Genomic DNA, 20,726 nt, shown 5'->3' with positions numbered 1-20,726 from the left:
AGTCCAACAACACAGGCCTGGGAACAGCATGACACTTTCATGGGTAATTGAGTGTGGCAGGGCATGGTCTTGCGTGCCGGTGCAGAGGAGGCGGACGCACCTGAGCTGCGGATCTGGTCCTGGCTGACACCTCCGCCACCCTCACTGGCATTCCCCGACGGCGTGGGAGTGGAGGAGGTCCAGACTGTTCCAGTTTAAGTTCATTAGGTTATCTAAGTTCATTTGTTTATTAGATTCCTCTTGTGTCTTCTACCCCTGTCAAGTTTGTATTGTCATGTCTGTGTCTCATGTTTCCTCTTTTATTTTGAAGGTCCATGTCCTACGTCAGTGCAGTCAGCTTTGCTTCCTTTGTCTCGTTAGCGTCAGCTGTTTCCCCATGTGTTTCCACTTCCCCTAATCACTCTTGTGTGTATTTAGTCTGTGTGTTTCTGTTCTCCACGCCGTGTTCTCCATGCTGTGGTTCATGTCCAGTTTTTTCTTGTTGTTTGTTTAGGTCTCCCAGTTTAGGTTAATGTTAGTTTTGCTTCAGTTTGCCTTGCTCTTTGTTTGTATTTTTCTTACCAGCCTCATTAAACGGCTCGCTTTATGTTAATACCCAAGTCTTGGTTCCACGTTCCTTTTGTGTCTGCATTTTGGGTCCTCTTTACAAATTCCTACAGTCTACCTTCACCAGACTGTGACACTTCTAAAGCACACAAAAAATGACCCAAACATCCACAAGGTTTTACATTTTTGACAGTTTATTTGGCAAAATTATGCAATCACTTACTGACCCTTTACCAAATTGGGTAAAAATAAAATGTCTACATCAAGCTTTTTTTTTTTTTAATTTACTGACTAAAATTACACAGCTTCTACCCTGTGATTCTGAGGAATTATGGTTGGACATTGACAGTACAGGTGCACTTGAGGTCTCTGAAGGAGGAGCAGTCAAAGTCAGCCAGGACAGTCTTCTTGCCAGTCTTCTTGGGAAGTAAGAAAAACGTAACACGAAACCTGTGGCTTGGTTTCAGGTCTGGAAGTCTGAGGGAAACATAAGAGTAAAACAGAACAGTTAAGGTTAATGTTTAATTTGTGAGACCGGATTGGTAAAAGCTTGTGTTCCTAGAACTGTGACGACAGGAGGAAGCTGCAAGATGGGCCAAGGAGGTGAGCAGAAATTTCTCCACTGGAATTTTGCTGTCCTGATTTCAATGGCACATCCACTGTTTTACTCCACACACCATTACAGAAATCTCAGGGACTGCTGAGCACTGTAGTCAGTGGCTAGATAAAGGGGAAAGACCCCAGCTGAGCCCCGAGACGTTAGGGACCCACACCCAGGTGTGATCAGCTTCTAGTGAGCCTGTGTCATTTGAGGTGGTGTGAAGACGGAAATAATGCCGTTGCTACATGGAGGAAAAACTGGTGCACACAACACTTGTTGTGTAAAACTGTACACAAGCATTTAGAATCCAGATAAGTTTAAATTATGCACACACACTTACATGCAATTTTCCTCTCTGTCCACGAGACCACTTCCAGAAATAGTCAGAGTGCAATCTGTCAGTGTCTTGTTGACTGGGTTCATGAAAACCACTTCAGCAGTTGTGCTTTGGTTCACGCTTACCAGACTGGGAGTCTAAAAGACAAAGATTTTACAGTTCAAAAACGTTTGCATATGCAATATTGTTCTCAACCAAAAATTAGAAACAACAACGTGTGTGTCACTTTCAGTTTATGCAACTTCTGCTATAAATATGACAGCCCACATCATACAACACCACAGATACAGGAGGTGCATGTTTTATACAGTCATGCACAAAGAAAAACACTCACTCTCTACGACCATCGCGCATGATATCAGATAAAGGTTTGGGCACACTCAAGTGTTCCATCCCAAAGGACAAATATGAAATTTGTTATACATTAAAGACTGCCAACTGTAATAATGTGACCTAACTCCTCATGTAGCAATCAGTTTCAGTTTACCTGTACCAGCTCCATGACCAATTACTTTTAAATACAAGAAATGTCAACTGGCAGCGATGGTGCTTTTTGTTTTGTGCTAATTTAGCAAGCCTTTAGCCTTCTAACATACCAAAAAATTCTGTTACAATAATTCCTACTTCTCAAAATGGCACATGCCGATTTCTAATTACCGTAATTGTTGGGCTATAAGCCGCTACTTTTTGCACAAGCTTTGAACCCTGCGGCTTTTAGTCAGGTGCGGCTTTTCTATGGATTGTCCATGATTTTTGTCATATCGTAAGACGATTTGTTTTGTTTGTTCCGCTGTTGTATGGCACTACGTTGCCTGGCGGAAGGGCATGTGATCAGACACACAGTATCGGGGTTCAAGAGTGGTATGTTGGTCACATGTCCAGGCAACATAGTGCCGTACATGTAGCGCAAAAAACAAACTTCAAAGTAGCGCTACGCGTTCAGCGGGAGGCGTGGATGACGAGCGGCAATAAACTTGCGAAAAGCAAGTTATGCTCAACTCCACTGGTGGAATCTGACAGCGTGGAAAAGTGTGAAAACATCCATGATCACCAACGGATTTTGAAGGGCTGGACTGCTGCATGATGGAGAGCAGGACACCGCCACGGCCCTTCAGAGGGTGTTCGACTCCGACACTGACAACGAGGATTTCTTTGGTTTTGAAAGTGACAACGAAGGAGAGAAGCGGAGAGTGGAGGACGTAGCCATCCTGAGCCTGTTCGTATCCGACACTGGAGAAAAGGACTTTGGTGGTTTTAGTGCGCAGGAAGATGGTGGTGAATGACTAACTTTTCTTCTTGTTAAAGCCGTGTCACTGCACCTGAGCCTAAAAGGTAGTCCGAATCTATTTTTCTGGTGTGCTGTAGGTTATTGTTATGTACTACATTTGTTACTCATTTATGAAGCACAGTACACATTTCGTACTTGTAATTACCGCTACTTGTACATATACCTAAAAAGTTATGCAAATATGTACCCATAACTTGTTTTTCAAAATATTAATAAAAGGGGTGTGTCTCCAAACAGCCATCTCTTTCCTGACAATTCCCTTTGTGCATATTCTCTTACATATGATAAGTCAACATTGAAACACCTGCGGCTTTTAGTCAGGTGCGGCTAATGTATGTACAAAACAGGATTTTCCCCTGATTTTAGCTTGTGCGGCTAATATTCAGGTGCGCTTTGTAGTCCGGGAAATACGGTATTACATTTAGTTATTATTTGGTCAATGTACTGCTATGCCCACAAAAGGAGAGAGGCTGGAGAGAGGCTCTAGCTTCTCTCTCTAGGCAGGGAGCTGCCGTTAGCAGGTATGGCTGGTAGGGTTGGGCCTGTAAGGTCAGGCTCCCAATTTTTTCTTATCATTGAAGACAGGGCAGACAGCCAGAATTTTATATTTCATTTCACATAATTATATTTATCATTAAAACAAGTACAGCAGGAGATAACAACAGCTGTGAGCTAATGTGTCAGTTGTTCTTTGAACACAGACACATAATGATTACAGAGTGAGAGAGATGGTAGTTTTTTTCTCACTGTGATGGAGATTGGAGGATCCAACAGAATGACATCATTCACTGCTAGGTAGACGTTTTTTGGCTCCAGCTTATCTGTGACCATAGCTGAAATCTTCATGCTGTCAGAGTCCACCATGTGCTCATGGTACACCAAGAAGGGGACCAAGATAGGGATGGACAGATCTGGAGCAGACAGAGGGAGAGAATTATAGTTGTTGCAGTCTCTCATATGACCTGACCTCTCAATCTGTCTTTGAGGTATCTCTAATCTAAGAATAAACCCCACCCCACAAAAAACACTTCAAAACAAAGTTCAGATAAAGTCCTAGCCAATTGACTTACCTTTCCCAGGCAGCAGTGTCTCTTCCTTCACCTCACTCTGGATGTTTTTAACCGGTGAGCCATTGTATCTCATGGCCTGGACGCTGATATTGATGGACACAGGCCTGGCAGTGCTGCTCTCACTGTTCAGCACCAGCTTCAGACTCACATCCTGACCGTCCTTTGGCTTGGATACCTGCAGCACCACAAATAGAGGAATAAGGTACAATTCCCTGTGCACCAGGTTTATTGTGCATATTTCCTTAAAATATGATTAAAAAGATATGTTTAAAACAACAGCTTGTGAGATTTGAGTTTTCTTAATTTAGAAAAGCACTTTGCCTTTAGGTAACAACGGTAATGGTCATCTCTTTTTGAATAAGTTGTGGTTTTTGGGTGGTTTTTTGTTAAAATTGATTTACAATAGAGAGCATTAAGCACAGATAGTTCATAGCCTTTGCTAATTTCAGCCAGTGGCTATAAACTATGAGTGATTCATAATTAGACAGTATTCAGTGTGCTTCATGCACAAGATATAGTTAAAACGTAAAGTTTTCATTCTCATTAAAGCACATACAGTAAAGATGAATGCAATCCTTAGTTCCAACAAAAACATTTGGCCCAAACACCACCACAGTTGTTAACATTAATGATATTTGTGGGCCTCCTGATGACATTTCAAAAGAAAACTTGTCAAATGATGATCCTGCAAACAGCCAATCCACCAGTTATTCATCTAACTGGCTGCTCAGCTAGAGCAGGACAAGTGTGCTAAAATGGTCATACTGTTATTGCATATAAGAGATAACACATTTCACATTGACAGTGCTTTTTTCAGTCCTTTTTATGGTTTTATGGGGTCTGGTGGATTGGATGAGCTTTTATTCATTAACTGTTTTGGTTAACTTATTAAAATTAATTTAAAAAGGCAACAGAGGTAACTTTTTGTTACATTTGTAATAATAATATTTCAGAAAATCCACACACCAAGATAATAGTAAGTACTGAAATATATTTAAGATTCACTTAAATAGAAAAATAAAGAGATACAACAGGAACTCTGTGATGTACCTCTTTAAATTGCATGTATATTTTTGGCTGTGGAACGATGCCCCCAGGAGATGTTCCGTTGGTACTGTTTGTGGCCCCTTCATTGTCCATTTTCTCGTTATTTCTGGAGAGGGCATATTTAAATACGGTTCTCTCCTTCTCAGTGCCTGTGGGGATTGAAAATGTTGTTGAGTTCAAGAGTCACAAATTAATTTTTATCAAATAATATCAAAGGTTCAGATCACAATGAAATGAACCTTCTCATTACTGATGAAGTGTATTACATCTTCATCTGCAATATATTTTGCAAATTCCTATTACTCCATAAGGTTTATATAGTTGAATTTTGAAATTCCCAATAATACAAAATGTGACATAAATTATGAAATAATTCACAGATATAACTTTAATCTGTCAAAAGTAATAATAAATAAAAATTCTATAAATCTTAACCAATGAAAGTTAGACATTGCTTTTCAACCATGCTTCAACTGAATTATTTAAAAAAAATAAATGCATGAAACAGGCCTGGACAAAAATGATGGTATCCCTAGAAAAGAACGAAAATAATGTGACCAAAGGGACATGTTAATCCAAAGTGTGTTCACTAATCAGCATCACAGGTGTCTACAATCTTGTAATCAGTCAGTGGGCCTATATATAGGACTCCAGGTAGTCACTGTGTTGTTTGGTGACATTGTGTACCACACTCAGGCTACGTCCACACGTACACGGGTATTTTTGAAAACGGAGATTTTCCGTTTCCTTTTTAAAAAAAAATCCTGTCCACGCGTAAAAGTCAAAAACAAAGGAAAACGCTGCTAGGAACATGCCAAAGCAGCAGATGGCACTATATTCCTATCCGTGTAGAAATGTTGGCCAATCAGAAGTCTAGAAGCCTCGGTGGGAAAAAGTAAACAAGGATGGGGCATAGAAGCAGAACCCAGTCATATGTGTGGAGGGACAGCAACTGTGTGTGTATATGTAAGCATTTAAACGCTGCAGAGAGTACAATTAACAGTAACAGTATTGTAGAAATTAATTTCACCGAAACAATAACGTGGCGCACAGTGTGACGTCAAAAAAGGCGCACACCTTTGGCGCTGCGTTTTCTCCGTTGTTCTCGTCCACACGTAAATGCAAAAACTGAGTTTTCGAAAATATCCACCCTGGCAGGCGTTCTTAGAAATCTCAGTTTTCAGTGACCGAAAACGCCGTTTACGTGTGGACGAAAGGTGCAAACGCATAGAAAAATCTGCGTTTTCAAAAATACCCGGGTATGTGTGGACGTAGCCTCAACATGGACCAGAGGAAGCAAAGGAAAGAGTTGTCTCAGGAGATTAGAAAGAAAATAATGTTAAAGGTAAAGGCTATAAGACCATCTCCAAGCAGCTAGATATTCCTGTGACTACAGTTGCACATGCCATTCAGAAATTTAAGATCCATGGGACTGTAGCCAACCTCCCTGGATGTGGCCACAGGAGGAAAATTGATGACAAATCAAAGAGACGGATAATTCGCATGGTAACAAAAGCCCAGAAAGACTTCTAAAGAGATCCAAGCTAAGATTCATTCTCAAGGAACATCAGTGTCAGATCACACCATCTGTTGTTGTTTGAGCCGAAGTAGGCTACATAGGAGATGACCATGGTTGAAAACAAATCATAAAAAAGCCAGACTGGAATATGCCAAACTACATGTTGACAGGCCAAGGCACATCAGCTCTATGTTCACAGACGGAAAAACGAAGCATATCAAGAAAAGAACACTGTCCCAACTTTGAAACATGGGGGAGGCTCGGTTATGTTCTGGGACCGCTTTGCTGCATCTGGCACAGGGTGTCTCGAATCTGTGCAGGGTACAATGAAATCTCAAGACTATCAATGTCATGGTCGTACGGTCCTCCCCGGGCGATCTGGAATTTTGTGTGTATTTTCTCTCAGAGCACTTGGGGATTTAACTGAAACAACTTTTTGGATAGCACCTTTAACTGTTTGTGACACCTCTTGGACACTGTAAATAAACGCACTGTTCACCCTGCTAACCTAAGCTCCGCATTTTCTGTCCTCTTTTTCCCCTGCAACCTTGACAATCAAGGGATTCTAGAGAGAAATGTGCTGTCCAGTGTCAGAAAGCTCGCAGGTCATGGGTCTTACAACAGGACAATGACCAAAAACACCCAAGAATGGCTAAGGGGAAAGGATTGGACTATTTTAAAGTGGCCTTCTATGAGCCCTGACCTCAATCCTATTGAGCACCTTTGAAAGGAGCTGAAACATGCAGTCTGGAAAAGGCGCCCTTCAAACCGGAAACAACTGGAGCAGTTTGCTCATGAGGAGTGGGCCAAAATACCTGATGAGAGGTGCAGAAGTCTCATTGACAGTTACAGGAATCGTTTGATTGCAGTGATTGCCTCAAAAGGTTGTGCAACAAAATATTAAGCTGTGGGTACTATCATTTTTGTGTCCAGGCCCGTTTCATGCATTTATTTTTTTTAAATAATTCAGTTGAAGCATACTTGAAAAGCAATGTCTGACTTTCACTGGTTAAGATATATAGAATTTTTATTTATTACTTCTTTTGTCAGATTAAAGTTCTTTCTGTGACCATTCTGAGTTTTTCTTTCATTGACTGAAGGGTACCAACAATTTTGTCGACGTGTGTATAGTTTCATAATATCAGGATGGCAATGGACGAAATGGTCAGCTCAAATCTTTGAGTTTGTCAGCTGAACTCACCTTCCTTGTACTTGTACTTGTCTGTGATGTCCAGCCTCTTGTTGGAGCCAACATCCTTGGTGGAGATATTCTGTCCGACTAACTTGGTGTCAGAGAGCATTTTCGTCATTGTGCCATCAGCTTTACACTGAACACAAAGAAAGAAACAATTTAGAACACAAAACTGGACATAAAACATTTCTGCCATTTCTTCCTTCTAAATGTGATATTCATGTATTCATAGAGTCGAGCTATGTATACTAACCAGCCAGTCAATGCAGTCAGCATTGACCTCAGCAAAGACAAATGGGACATCATATTTGAGATCAGTTTCTCCATCCAAGATGGCTTTGACTGGGGCTGGACCGCAGCAGTATACACCTGCATATGTAGAGCAGCTCATTCAGACAAAAATCAGTGTTCAAAAGCAATACTTAGAAATTAATCTTATATTTACTATTAATAAATTAAAGTAATAAAACAAAGAAAGAAACGGTTTAGACAAGAGATTTCATACCGTCACTCTTTTCCTGTGGTGTTGGATCCACAACTTGCCACCCGTCATATTTTCCATCCTTTGCCAGGTCAGTTCGGGTCATCCAGCACTCTAACCAGACGTGGAAGTTCCTTAAACACATACAGAACAAAACATTCCGATGTGGGAGTGAGTGGAAACTCAACACTGGATTTAGAAAGTCCAGAACAGTCAACAGAGCTGGACTACGTGACATCATAAGGAAATTAAAGTGGTTGATCAAAAACTGGGGGGTTGATGATTTTGACACCTTGCGGTTAATTTAAACATAGACAATTACAAAGAAAGAATAATAAACCATCTTCAGCTGCACCAAAGAGTAAAACAGTTAAATGTGAATTATAAAATATTAGGGCTCTGTCTTCTAAGTCCCTTTTATTAAATGATTTAATAACTGACAACATATTAATTTGTTCTGCCTTACTGAAACCTGGTTACAACAGGTTATATCATGTTAGCTTAAATGAGTCCACACCCCCTCCATCACACTGTCAGAATACTTGAGGAGGTAGAGTGACAACAATCTTCTACTTCAATCTATTAATCAAATTAATCATAGACTTAGATGGAGTTTTAATTCATTTTGAAAGCCTAACTCTTGGCCTAGTCCACCATAACGGAAAAAATCAAAAGCCAGTTTTATGTCACTATCTATCTTCCTCCTGGCATCCTCCAGATATCATGGGAGGCCCCTGCAATAGCCTAGACCTACTGCAGCGTAACTAAGAGAGGATTCAGGGTCACCTGATCCTTCCCTAACTACATGCTTAATAAAAAAGAAATGGTTTAAGTCTAATCTTAAAAGTAGAGAGGGTGTCTGTCTCCCAGTTCCAAACTAGGAGCTGGTTTCACAGAACAGGGGCCTGAAAGCTGAGGACTCCCATTCTACTTTTAAATATTGCAGGAACCACAAGTAAATCAGCAGTGTGTGAGCAAAGTACAAATTTAATGAAAAGCCAGACCCTCCCCAGCCAAGAATCACAGATTTCATAGGTCCCTCAAACTGCCAGGCCTCTGGCTGAGGACCCGAGGTTAAAGGACAAACAAAGATCACATGCAGGGTGAGTGGAGAAATATATATATGTGTGTGTGTATATGAAGACAAGAAAGTTTGAATGTTTGGTGAAAAGAGTAATAGATGAGGAAAGAATCTGAACTTCAATTGCTTTCTCAAAATATAAGCTTTTCTTGTCTTACCAGACACTGTCATTGGTCTCTTTCTCTCTCACTCCATAGTCAGCATGGTACACATCAATGGTGAGATTCTTGTTATTGTCATGAGCTGACTGAAAGTTGGTGATCACACGGCATGGGATGCCCAACAGACGCATTACTGGATCCCAAAAGACAAAGAAAACAGCCAAAAAAAAGGAAAAGAAGTCAATGAAGCATTTGTCAAATTGTACATTAGATTTTATTGTTAAATATCATTATTCTTAATGCTATGCCACTAGCTGGGCCAGTGATAGATATTACTGATTTGCTGGCCCCCTGCAAATCAGTAATATTATAAACTTCCAGAGAACTTCTAGTATTATCCTACATTAGCACTTTGGTCTAGAAAATTGGCGGTTGTACTGTGAGTAAGTGTCACGGACCCGGCTCTGGAGGACTCGGGGGTCCGTGAGCAGTTTTGACTGTTGTTGTTATTATTATTATTATTATTATTATTATTATTATTATTATTGTTATTATTTGGTGATGTGTGTGTCTTTCTGCACAATGCTGTGTTAGTCTGTGTTCCACTCATATGTATAGGCAGGGTGTGGTTGTGTACGTGTGTGTGTCTGCGGGTGTGGCTGGAGGATGGAGCACAGCCACCTGCAAGCCTGATGGGTGTGGCCCTGCGGGAGGACTGGCTACACCTGAAGTTCCTGCCACACCTGTTGGTGATCAGGGCTCGTTGGGGGAGCTACTTAGGAGAGTGTTGGAGCTCCCACCGGTGTGGGATCATTAAGTTGTCATCCCAAGTCAGTGTGTGACAGTGCTGTTCGTATATGCCCGCCGGGGTTAGTGTTAACTGCTGTTTTCTGTGGTTTTCCTGCAGGAGGGAGAGTGGACCAGAAAGGCAGCACGCATGGGGTGTGCGGAAACACAACAGCGGGGAGCACGAGCACAGACGCCGGAGGGAAGCACACTCACGGGATTCAAGGGAGCAACAGGGATTTATTGTGTTTACAGCTTTCACTGTAAATAAAGAGCACTGTTTGCATCGCAGAGTCTGTGTTTTGGGTCCTCATTCCCCATATCCCCACGGTCTGCCCGTGACAGTAAGGACTTGTAGAGTTAGTAAGTACCTGAACACATCACGCCAGCAAATACCCAGCACTGTCCATATTTGACTGATTGGCAGTTGATGTCATACCAGCGCTTGAGGATGGGATAGCTGCCAGACCAGTGAGTGGGTTCATTCCCACCCGAGTATGGACCTGACCACCGTCCCTCCAAGATGCCATAGTCATCATTACTGTTGATCTGGAAGCAAAAAAGGAAAACAAAGTTCTCCTTCTTATATTGTGATTTATACAAGTGAGCTACGGTTTCCCTCAAAATGGCTATAAAACATTAATTAACAAAATGCCATAAACCATTTCTTCCTACATGTTACCTTGATTCCTTTTATATTTAAAGTATAATCCTTTAAATCACCCTTTTGCAGAAATGTTCTTTGCAAATAAAATACATCTGTACCAGAGATGGGCAGTAACGCGTTACTGTAATCCGATTACTTTTTTCAAGTAATGAGTAAAGTAAGGGATTACTATTGCAAAAACGGTAATTAGATTACCGTTACTTTCCCGTAGGAACGCTGCGTTACTGCGTTACTAAAACCGTGATTTTCTTGCGAGAATGTCTCATGACAGTGACATAAGCGAGTGTGATGTTCGTGACAACAGCTGTGTGCAGATCAACAATGGATCATATATCGAGTGCAGGAGAGAGTATGAGCGTGCAGCGTTTAAAGCGTGGAAGTACTGACCTTACTTTGAGTTTGATTCCATAAAAAGTGACAAAAACATTAGTGTCCGCTGTGCGTGGGAAGAAAACTTCTTTTTACAGCGAAAAAAACCCCTAAACTTCCAAGCAAGCACCGAGTAGCTACGACGTAATGAGAAACTCACAGAGAAACTGCGGTATCCTTCCACTGACCGCTGCGGCACACCTGCACCAGGATAAACCTCCGCCTACTCTACTCCTGCTTTACAGGTGAAAATAGAGCAAAAGGACCGCTAGACTTTGACTTTATTTATTTTCTGCTGTGTTTTACTTGCATCTGAAAGAGTGAGTGTAAACACAAATATATATATATATATATATATATATACATATTATGTGCTGGAATGTGCAGAAAATAGGTTTAAATGTTAAACTAATTTATTCAAGTCAGTGAATGTTGCATATAATTAAAATTTTGCTTCATGCATAAAGTTAAAAGATTAAAACTAACAAAACAAGTTTTAAAAAGAGACTTTTCCATTTGATTACATTTTGTATGATGGATTATGTAGAAAAAGTAGAATTGGGCTGAAAGATCTATCGCTTTATCACCTATTCAGGTTGTAAATCGTGTTTTTAAAAAGTAACTAAGTAACTAAGTAATTAATTACTTTTGAAAATAAGTAATCAGTAAAGTAACGGGATTACTTTTTGGGGGAAGTAATCAGTAATTAATTACTGATTACTTTTTTCAAGTAACTTGACCAACACTGATCTGTACAGAACACATGTATATACATAAATATCCTACCATGGCGCTGACCACACGACTGACGTAGATGGGGTTACAGCGAGCAGAAACATCATTGGCTGCATTTGCCAGGTGTTTGGGGTTGACATCCAACATCTTCAGACAAATCTTCACCATGTCCTCTTCAAACTGGGCAGGAAGAGAGCAGCTTATCTTAAACTACAGTGGTGTAAGTCATTCATACTTCATAGCAGAGCAAGTCTATTCATACTTATCGTCAAAAATTATCTACAGTAGTGTCAGATTGTATCTATGTGACTCACTGAGTCATTCCTGTCTGAGTACATTCTTAAACTTTACCTGCAAGCAACTTTGTTTTTGCTTATGCAAAGGTTGATGATGCTTACATCTTCTTTCTCTTGTGTTAAACATTTATCAAGAATCTTAAATTATTCTAGATACTGTATATGCCCCTTTACATTAACCAGTTTTATTTTGCTTTATAGAAGATAAAATATTATAGTGGTGTGAAGACAATGGTGTTTAAACCCTTAAAATAAAATATGCAGTAGCAATGAAATTTTAGCATTATTCAGTAGCTACCATTTCGAAAGATAAGATTGTGCCTTTTTAATATGGTGCTATTTGGTGTCTATTTATTAAACTCAGTGTCAAAAATCTAATAAACCTACACAAAGTGTGTGTATGTGTGTACTGGTTTTTCCTATCTTGGTGGAGACCAAAATCTAAAATGTACCATACTTGTGGAGCCCAACCAAAACCCAAGTCCACATGACTTTGAAGGAATTTTTCAGACTCAAGATGTGGTTTTAGTGTCAGGGTTACAATTGGGTTATGGTTAGGTTTAGGGGAAGGGTTAGGGTTAGGCATTCATATTTGATGGTTAGGATTAGGGTAAGCAACTAGGGAAAGCATTATGTCAATGAGACAACACCCGACGTGTGTGTGTGTGTGTGTGTGTGTGTGTGTGTGTGTGTGTGGTGTATACCTGCCCAAAGTCCCAGGGAACAGATCTGATGTAGTTCCCACTTCCACTATAGATTATACCAAGTTCATTCAACACATACTCCTGTCTCTGTGCCTCATCAGAGAGAGACACTGAATCATCTACAGTAAAAAGGACAGGGATAAATACTTAAGACATAAAGATCAATAGATAGTGTTTTTAAAGAAAACAACATCAACAGATGAACAGTGTTGATGGACAGTTAGGCAAACTGGCAGCAGACAGAAAGATAACAAACCTACCAGGGCACCAGGGATTGAAGAGCACTACCAGAGTTGCCAACAAGGTTTTCTCGTCCCTATATCTGGCAGTTAAGTTGTACTTTCCGATTGGAGCGTCAGCTGGAGGGGTAATGGTTAAATTCAAGGAACCCGTTAGTGGGTAAGATCTCTTCTCAAGCTCCACCTTCCATACCGCCTTCGCTGATGGCGAACGGCGGATTTTGTCTGGAATACCAAAGCATGACTTTGTCCCCAGGTTCTCCGATGGATGTTTTCCTGTTGAGAGGATTCACAGAGGTAATAGGTAACTAGAGATAAACAATACAATACAATCAAACCGTTTTAACCACCAAAGATGGACATTATGAAAACTATCCTACTTAAACCCGCATTAATTGTAATGACCAGCAGGTGGTGACTGTTCAAAAAAGTGCAGTCGCAAAGAAGACTATGAGAAAACAGCAGTAAGTAAACACTTTTATGGTTTATGGTTGCAGTCCCTATTTTCAAATTTTACTGAATGCAACATCATGTTCCTGTTACAACATTGTTCTTCATTATCATCAGAAACAATGCTCTATGAGTAGGGATGGGTATTGATAAGATTTTCACGATTCCGATTCCATTTTCGATTCTGTTTAACGATTCGATTCTCTTATCGATTCTTTTTTTTAAAAAAGGAGAACTTTAAGTTCGATTAGCTTAGAACTTTGTTTTATATCTTCTCTTTGAACAAGATAGAAATTTAGGAGTAACATGGCCTTACAAACCCAACAGTGAGATCTTAAGAGATCCACAGCCTACAGCTCTTCAATGGGGTGTCACTGGGTCCCCAGGAAAAAAAAATTGTAAATGTAAAATAATAAAATAAATATTCTTCTGTAGCAATAACAAAGTATAACATAAATTATTCAGTAGCAATTACACAAGAATATCCAGTAATGTCCCTGCCTACAATTAAACACATTCACTTACTGAAAATCATCTGCTGTGGCAAATGGGTGCAAGCCTTTGACCACAAACTTAGTCACTGCTCGGTGACATTCGTCTATCCTGGCCTGAAAGGAGACGCTACCGGTAGACTGCAGCGAGAACTGCCAGCATCTGAGCCAGACTCTGTCGCTCTCTCTCATCATGGTCACCTAAACGCACAGTAATGGCAGGTTTTGTAATAAGGCAGATCGCGCTAACATAATATGCACTGTTAGTTGATTATTTACCTGCCGCATTAACGGGAGAGGACGTGCAAACGTTACCGCTGCTGCTGGGTTGAGATTCACGAGTCCGGAGCGGAATTAAAAACACGACATTCATTTAAGGTTATCGCGTGTTTTGTGAGCAAATGCTTTTGCATATTCGTAGTGTTTCCTTCCTTAAATGAAATATCTACTTTGCAAGTATTGCAAGTTGCCCTGTTGTCATCCGTTCTCGTAAAGTATAACCAAAGTTTTGAGCGTTTGATCCGCTTACGCGCCATGTTTCCTGCCAGGTAAATGACGCTCCGCAACGTGGTGACGTCATTCGGGGCGACTGGAATCGATAAGGGAATCGTTTGCAAAAATGGCAAACAATTCCAAGGAATTGAAACAGTGGGAACCGGTTCTCAACAAGAACCGGTTTTCGATACCCATCCCTATCTATGAGTGACAAGTCACTAGTGCAGGTGTGTGTCGTGTTTCTCAGTTTCTCAGTCCTTTTCCTTGACATGTCAGTCAGGTCAAGGCTTTAAAACATCACTGTTTATAAACTGGTGCAAACTTTCACACCAGCTAGGTCCATCTTTAACTTACCGTCTATGGTCACTGACAGGACCTTCTATGTCCAAAAAAAGAATTTAATAAACATATAAACATACCTTAAAGATGCATCATTACTCTTTTTTTAAATTACGCATTAAAAGGGGAAATGGGTTCAAAGTTGAGCACAGTCCAAGAATAAGTCTATGGAGCTATAAATGAGCATTATAGGTTACCATTTGAAAGTTTAGCCATGTTTACTAAGATATTGACCACATATACATGTACAACACAGAACAAGTGTCTCTCATTATAGACTTGCACCTCTCACTCTATGACAGCTGGGGTAAATATTAACTTTCAAACTTGTTAGAATTTGCATTATGTACTGTACTTCCATGCACATTTCAATTGTACGGTTTTTACTAAGCTAACTACCTTTAATTTAGTAAACTCCCACCGTAAGGGTGTGTTTTAACTGATGAAACTGTGTCGTACTCAGGCTTGGACATCTGATTGCTGCCTTTTATAAGCTTTATTGCACAAGCATAAGCTAACACCAGTACAGTAACCGTGCCTTTACAGAAGCCAGGTAATCAACTGAAAGACACAAAATAAAACAACCATACAACATTAACAAAGCAACGCTATTAATGACAGTACTACGGTGGCCCCTAGAGACAAAGCATGTACAAACTCCAAAACACTTGCAAACTCCAAAACACATGCAAACTCCAAAACACATGCAAACTCCAAAACACATGCAAACTCCAAAACACTTGCAAACTCCAAAACACGTGCAAACTCCAAAACATTTGCAAATTCCAAAACACTTGCAAACCCCAAAGCACATGCAAATTCCAAAACACAACGGAAGTGCTCCAGGACGCTAGGGGCAGTGTTGAGTTACTTAGTTAACACAGAAACTCACCAGCTCGGCTTCATCAGTCATAACAGAAATATCAATGAAAAGAAGATCCGGCAGGTAGGATCTATGAGCGGCCGTTAACACGTACCATCCCAGACTTACATAAATCACTCCGTCTTAAATAAATTTGTCATTTAAAACAGATATGGGTCTGGCTGATAATAAATCACAACAAAATAAATTGGCAAGTTAGTAATATGGGAAAAAAACCACACATCAATCATGTCAGTCACCACCTCCATTTTTAATTTCATGCCAACAAAGACATTGCAACCAATGACTGAAAGCAAAAGAAAAACTCCGGTCACATCCAACTGTGCTAGTAGGTGAAAGCCTTTAAGAAGTAAAGCTTAGTTTACTTACAACAGAGCCTTTCCCTTTTGTGTTATGTCTAGCTTTCTCCTCACCCTTTCAATTGTCTGCTCCACCCTCATTGCTGTCACCTGACATAATTTATCTTAATCTCTCTTTCTATTAATAAATATAAAACCTGCTCTCTGTTTGAAATATCTGGCTCCTGTGTTTAAGAGCTCATTTTAAACTACACTAACACACATCTATCTTTCATTTTTAATGGGTTTCACAAAGGTCTTGATAGACATCCATATTAAGCATTCCAAAACATTAATATCGCTGATAAAACAAAGAGAAAAAGAAGAAAATAGAGAAAACATAAACAAGAAAAAAAAACTCATAAAACACTGTTGATACACGGAAATCAATTTTCAAACAGTTCTTTTATTACTTCAATAAAAAAAATCTATTAAAAGAAAGTTATATGCAATTTAAAAAATATCTTCATTGTATAATTACAGACCAACCTGTTTCTGCAGTGATGGTGAGCGGGTAAAGGTCAGGGTTGACAGGTTGCGTCAGTTCAACTTTCACAGTGAACGGCTGGCCTCTCCTCACAATCAGCTGATCCTTTGAGAGTTTTTTGGTGTGGTGTTCAGTGTTGTTGATCTCATAGTTGAGATTAACTTCTTTAAAAACTGGAATAAAAAAATAAAAAAATAAAAATATAACTGAAACAGACAAAATCAAAAGAACTGTGGCTAGTATTCCAGGATACTGAAACCTTCGTCCTGTTAGTGTCTTTTGTGTGTGTGTGTGTGTGTGTGTGTGTGTGTGTGTGTGTGTTTTCCTTTCCTTTTTCTCTCCATATGTTTGCCTTAAATGTCAAATTAACTATTCCACACTTAAGGACTAAAGCCCACAGTGGTGATATGTTTACTCTATCTTTCCAAACTGTCTCCTACACACAAAGTTTTAAATAAAATTAATAACAAGAATTACATATTTTGCCGCTCACCTTTACTTTGACAAAGTTTACTTGCTGAGTTCAAATCTGAAAAACCCTTTCCTCCAACATGTCCTACTTTTTAGTTATGATGTTGCAAGAATTTGACAATTAGGATGACTGAACAGAAACAGCAACACATTTCAGCATTTAAGAAGTAAGTTTGGTCTTGAGATAAGAAAAGCCAGATGTTTCATTCTAAGGTTATTTATAGATGTCTGCTCAAGAAATGGATAAATGTAAGCACAATAATTTAATGGAGCTCAGAAGGTAAAGCAGATCATCTAATCGGAGGGTTAGTGATTCAATCCCTGGCTGCTTCAGTCTGCCTGCCAAAGAATCATTGGACAAGAATAAACCCCTAGTTGCTCTCTGATGTGTCCGTCAGAGTATAAATATTAGATAGAAAGTACTGAGGCATAAAAAAGTGCTTGTGTAATGTGTGTGAATGAGGCATGCTGTATAAAAATCAATCTGGCATACTGGTATTTAAACTGACTTCAACCTGGACCTAATTTTGTTTTACAGAACATATTTTGGATTTTCACGGTTGTGAGATAATGACCACAGGCATGCCGTTAGCTTTGTTTGTTTTTTTTTTTTTTTTTTTTTATTGTGATAAAGTTGAGCATATCACAAAAAAATCTTCACTTGCTTTAATCCAATGCATTTTTATTCCCCAGAAGCTTTTTTTTTTTTTTAAGAAACTGCAAAGGTGTCACATCATCTATAAGCATTTTATGACATTGTTTTTAATTTACCAGATAAAAACTGACACAGATTCAACCTTTTCTAAAAATATCTTTTTTATTTTGCTTTTGCTTCTAAGAAACCATGTAATATAATATTATGTAAATACATTTTATTATGTAAATAATACATCTTGTGTTAAAAAAAAAAAGTAAATAATAATACATTCTTAATGCACAAAATATATATAAGGTACGGTGTATTGTAAATGATGGTAAAATTCAGTTAATGTACATCCAAAAGTTGCTGTACTTACTTGACCGTCTGGTCTCCGATGACATCTTTCTAGACTTTCTGCAGCAGTTTAAGTTCAGCGAGAAGCTCTCTGGAAGGCGCTGACCAGCACACTGACAGGATACGCTGAACCATGGTGGATTTTAAACCAACTCCTACACCTATCCCCATTTCACAAACTAGATTAACCAGCTAGATTAGCCATTTCCTGGTTGTTCAAAAGCTGCTTGCGCGCACACACACACACACACACAAGGGTAAAGAATGTTACCAAACCTGGATCGACTCAAGATATGAATAACTTTTAGATCAAACCGCACCCCTGGCAAAAAAAAGAAAATCAAATTCCATTTAGCAATCAAAACCGAACCCATTGCATGACCTCACTGTCAGAGGTGTCATTATGGACCTGACGGTAATTTGTGGACACCAGCCTTTTGGTGTTGTTGAGGTAGTAAATACCATTAACTTGTTTTAACAACTGATTTGGGTAATTCTAAAGTTTCTGCTGTCTCTTTGTTAGATTTATTTGTGTTGTTCAGCCTGATCACCTCCATCACTTGCACTAACATCTCTTTGGGCCTCTTATTAAGTGTGCCTATGCCAAGAGGCACACTTATTACTATTCGTCGGATTTATTATTCTTATTATTATTATTATTTTCCTTTTTCCGCCTGAAATTTTGCAGCGGAAACTCGCCCCACAGTTTTGAGACAAGGTTCACATATGTTATATCATTTTGTGCGGCTGGATCTGGAATGGTGTGCTATGACTTTTGGTGTTTATGACTTTTATAGTTTTTTAAATATTAATATTTTTGTGAAAATTTTCCCGCGCTTATGTGCCGCACAGTTTTGAGACAAGGTTCACATATATTATATCATTTTGTGCGGCTGGGTCTGGACTAGTATGCTATGACTTTTGGTGTTTATGACTTTTATAGTTTTTTTAAATATTTAGAATTTAGTGCAAATTTTGGCCCATTTCTAGGCCCATGAGAAAGATTCAACTTTTGGCCCCATAGAAACAGACTTCATTTGTGGTGTGTTGGCTCTCTCTAGTGGTATGTCGGGAGTGATACGGCCTGGCCCGTATTTGGATTACCGTAATGACGACAATGTCAACGGCGCGCACAGCGTCGCTGCTTTCAGGAACCATTGGAATTTTTAAGGTTGCGCGAACCATTGAATAGTTACGGTAACCGCAAGGGTGTATGCTTGGTGGAAAACTCCATATCCCACAATTCATAGCACGCCTCTACCGAGTGAAACAATGGCGGCCACCACTTCGTTTAATATATTGCTTTTATTACTGTTTCTAGGTCACAAAATAAACTTTTAAGATATTTTCAGGCGAGAATGTAGGTGTGTAAACGTCAAATATCTGCTCGTTTTGTCAAAACATCCCATATTAGCAACTTATGATGTTGCTGCTAGCGCGGCTAAGTAGCTAGCGCGGCTAGCGTCTCTTCGCTAAAAAGCACCCGGGCTTGGCTTACAGTGAGGCTGCTGACACTCGTTTCACCACCCGATTGATCGCCAAGCTGTTTCTCAGCTGGACTTATTTTTCGTTTATATGGGCCGATAATTCATTTATTCATTTAGTAACGGTATAAACAGTGAAAGGTGGTTGTCCAGATGCTGGTCGATGTGGGAAAAATAACTGAGTTGTTTGGTGGTGGCTAACGCGGAGCTCCAACAGAAGGCAGCTAGCCCTGACAGAAAGAACATGCGGGGAAAGAGACATAGGAGGCGGCGAGGCGGCCGCCGATCGACCGGTGGTGGCTGACGCGGAGCTCAATCGTGGATAAGGGAAACCGAAGGCAGGAGCGCGAGGTGAACTGAATTTCAGGTAAGAAGTTATGAACTGCACTCTATTTGGGTCAGATATAAACCGAGTTTAGGTGTAGTTTATTTGTAGCACGATGGAGCTGATGTTTGCTGGAGACACAGCTGTAAAAACGGCTGGTCCAAACCAGGAGATGTCCTTACTGAATCATCAGAGCTGAACTGGTGATGGAGAAACAGGTTTACCTTTTAGGTGACATGAATGAGTTGAAGTTATGAACTGTTTCTGAGAGACAAATAACACCAGGATCCTTTTCTAAGTAGCTGACAGCTGGTAACTGTGCAGGGGCGGATCTAGCAAAGCTTTTGCCAGGGGGCCAGGTAGGGAAATGGGGGCACAAAGAAATACTTTTCTTTCTTACTCTCATATAAAATATTTATCTTTTATTAAATAGTTATCTGAATCTTACAAACAAAGTTTGTATAATAATACACAAGATTGGCTGTAGGCCATTGTTAATCATTCAGAACACTGTGTAAAAATAAGTGAATGCAAAAGTGCATAAATATTTATTTTATGTGTTTGATGTGTGTGGCGGGCGTGGTCTGCAGTGCCACTGCAGGAGAGGTGGACCCACCTGAGCGGCATCTGCAATCACGCCTCTGAGGCGTAAAGTCTGTGCTCTCTCGGCTGTTTTTTTGGTGTGTGTCGGGCTGTGAGATGAAAAGCTACAGCCGGCTGTGTGGGTACAGCAACCATGTGTGAAAAGTGGTCAATAAAGTAATGCTACAAAGCGTGTTCATGCAAACATTGTCGGGTCTGCCGTGGTACAATGGGACTTCTGCTCATGAACCTCTGTGCACAGCGGCTGCAAATCGGGGCTGTACAAAGTCACCTCATCTTTACACAAAACTGTAAGCTGTCATCTGTG

At 39.9% G+C, this 20,726-nt stretch overlaps 2 protein-coding genes across 3 annotated transcripts in view; one reads left to right on the top strand and one right to left on the bottom strand.

The window, feature by feature from the left end:
* Nucleotides 1-744: 744 nt before the first annotated feature.
* On the bottom strand, nt 745-18,105 carry LOC148102784 (protein-glutamine gamma-glutamyltransferase E-like). Of its 2 annotated transcripts, none has more exons than XM_087840879.1 (15): nt 18,030-18,105; nt 16,545-16,715; nt 13,081-13,335; nt 12,821-12,939; nt 11,872-12,000; nt 10,421-10,598; nt 9,321-9,456; nt 8,106-8,215; nt 7,854-7,969; nt 7,610-7,736; nt 4,893-5,038; nt 3,843-4,017; nt 3,520-3,683; nt 1,488-1,621; nt 745-1,023 (listed from the first exon to the last, which is right to left on the bottom strand). In XM_087840879.1, exons 1-15 carry the CDS (start codon nt 18,052-18,054, stop codon nt 876-878), a joined length of 2,133 nt encoding a protein of 710 aa, XP_087697005.1. In that variant the 5' UTR covers nt 18,055-18,105; the 3' UTR covers nt 745-875. The 2 variants fall into 2 exon arrangements, with proteins under 2 accessions (XP_087697005.1, XP_087697006.1); XM_087840880.1 differs by lacking the exons at nt 16,545-16,715; nt 18,030-18,105 and adding exons at nt 14,035-14,201; nt 14,280-14,539.
* Nucleotides 18,106-19,820: 1,715 nt separating this feature from the next.
* The window catches only part of pmepa1 (prostate transmembrane protein, androgen induced 1), a 112,256-nt gene continuing 111,350 nt past the window's right edge, over nt 19,821-20,726 (top strand). Inside the window, exon 1 of the mRNA XM_087840878.1 lies at nt 19,821-19,858. The gene's annotated coding sequence lies outside the window, so the exon portion shown is untranslated. The remainder of the gene's footprint in view (nt 19,859-20,726) is intronic.

The sequence above is a fragment of the Neolamprologus brichardi genome, chromosome 5, assembly GCF_056152115.1.
Source record: "Neolamprologus brichardi isolate AB-2024 chromosome 5, ASM5615211v1, whole genome shotgun sequence".
In the NCBI taxonomy this organism is placed as follows: Eukaryota; Metazoa; Chordata; class Actinopteri; order Cichliformes; family Cichlidae; genus Neolamprologus; species Neolamprologus brichardi.
The sequence above is the reverse complement of the archived record's forward strand: the minus strand, read 5'-3'. Positions and strand labels throughout refer to the sequence as shown.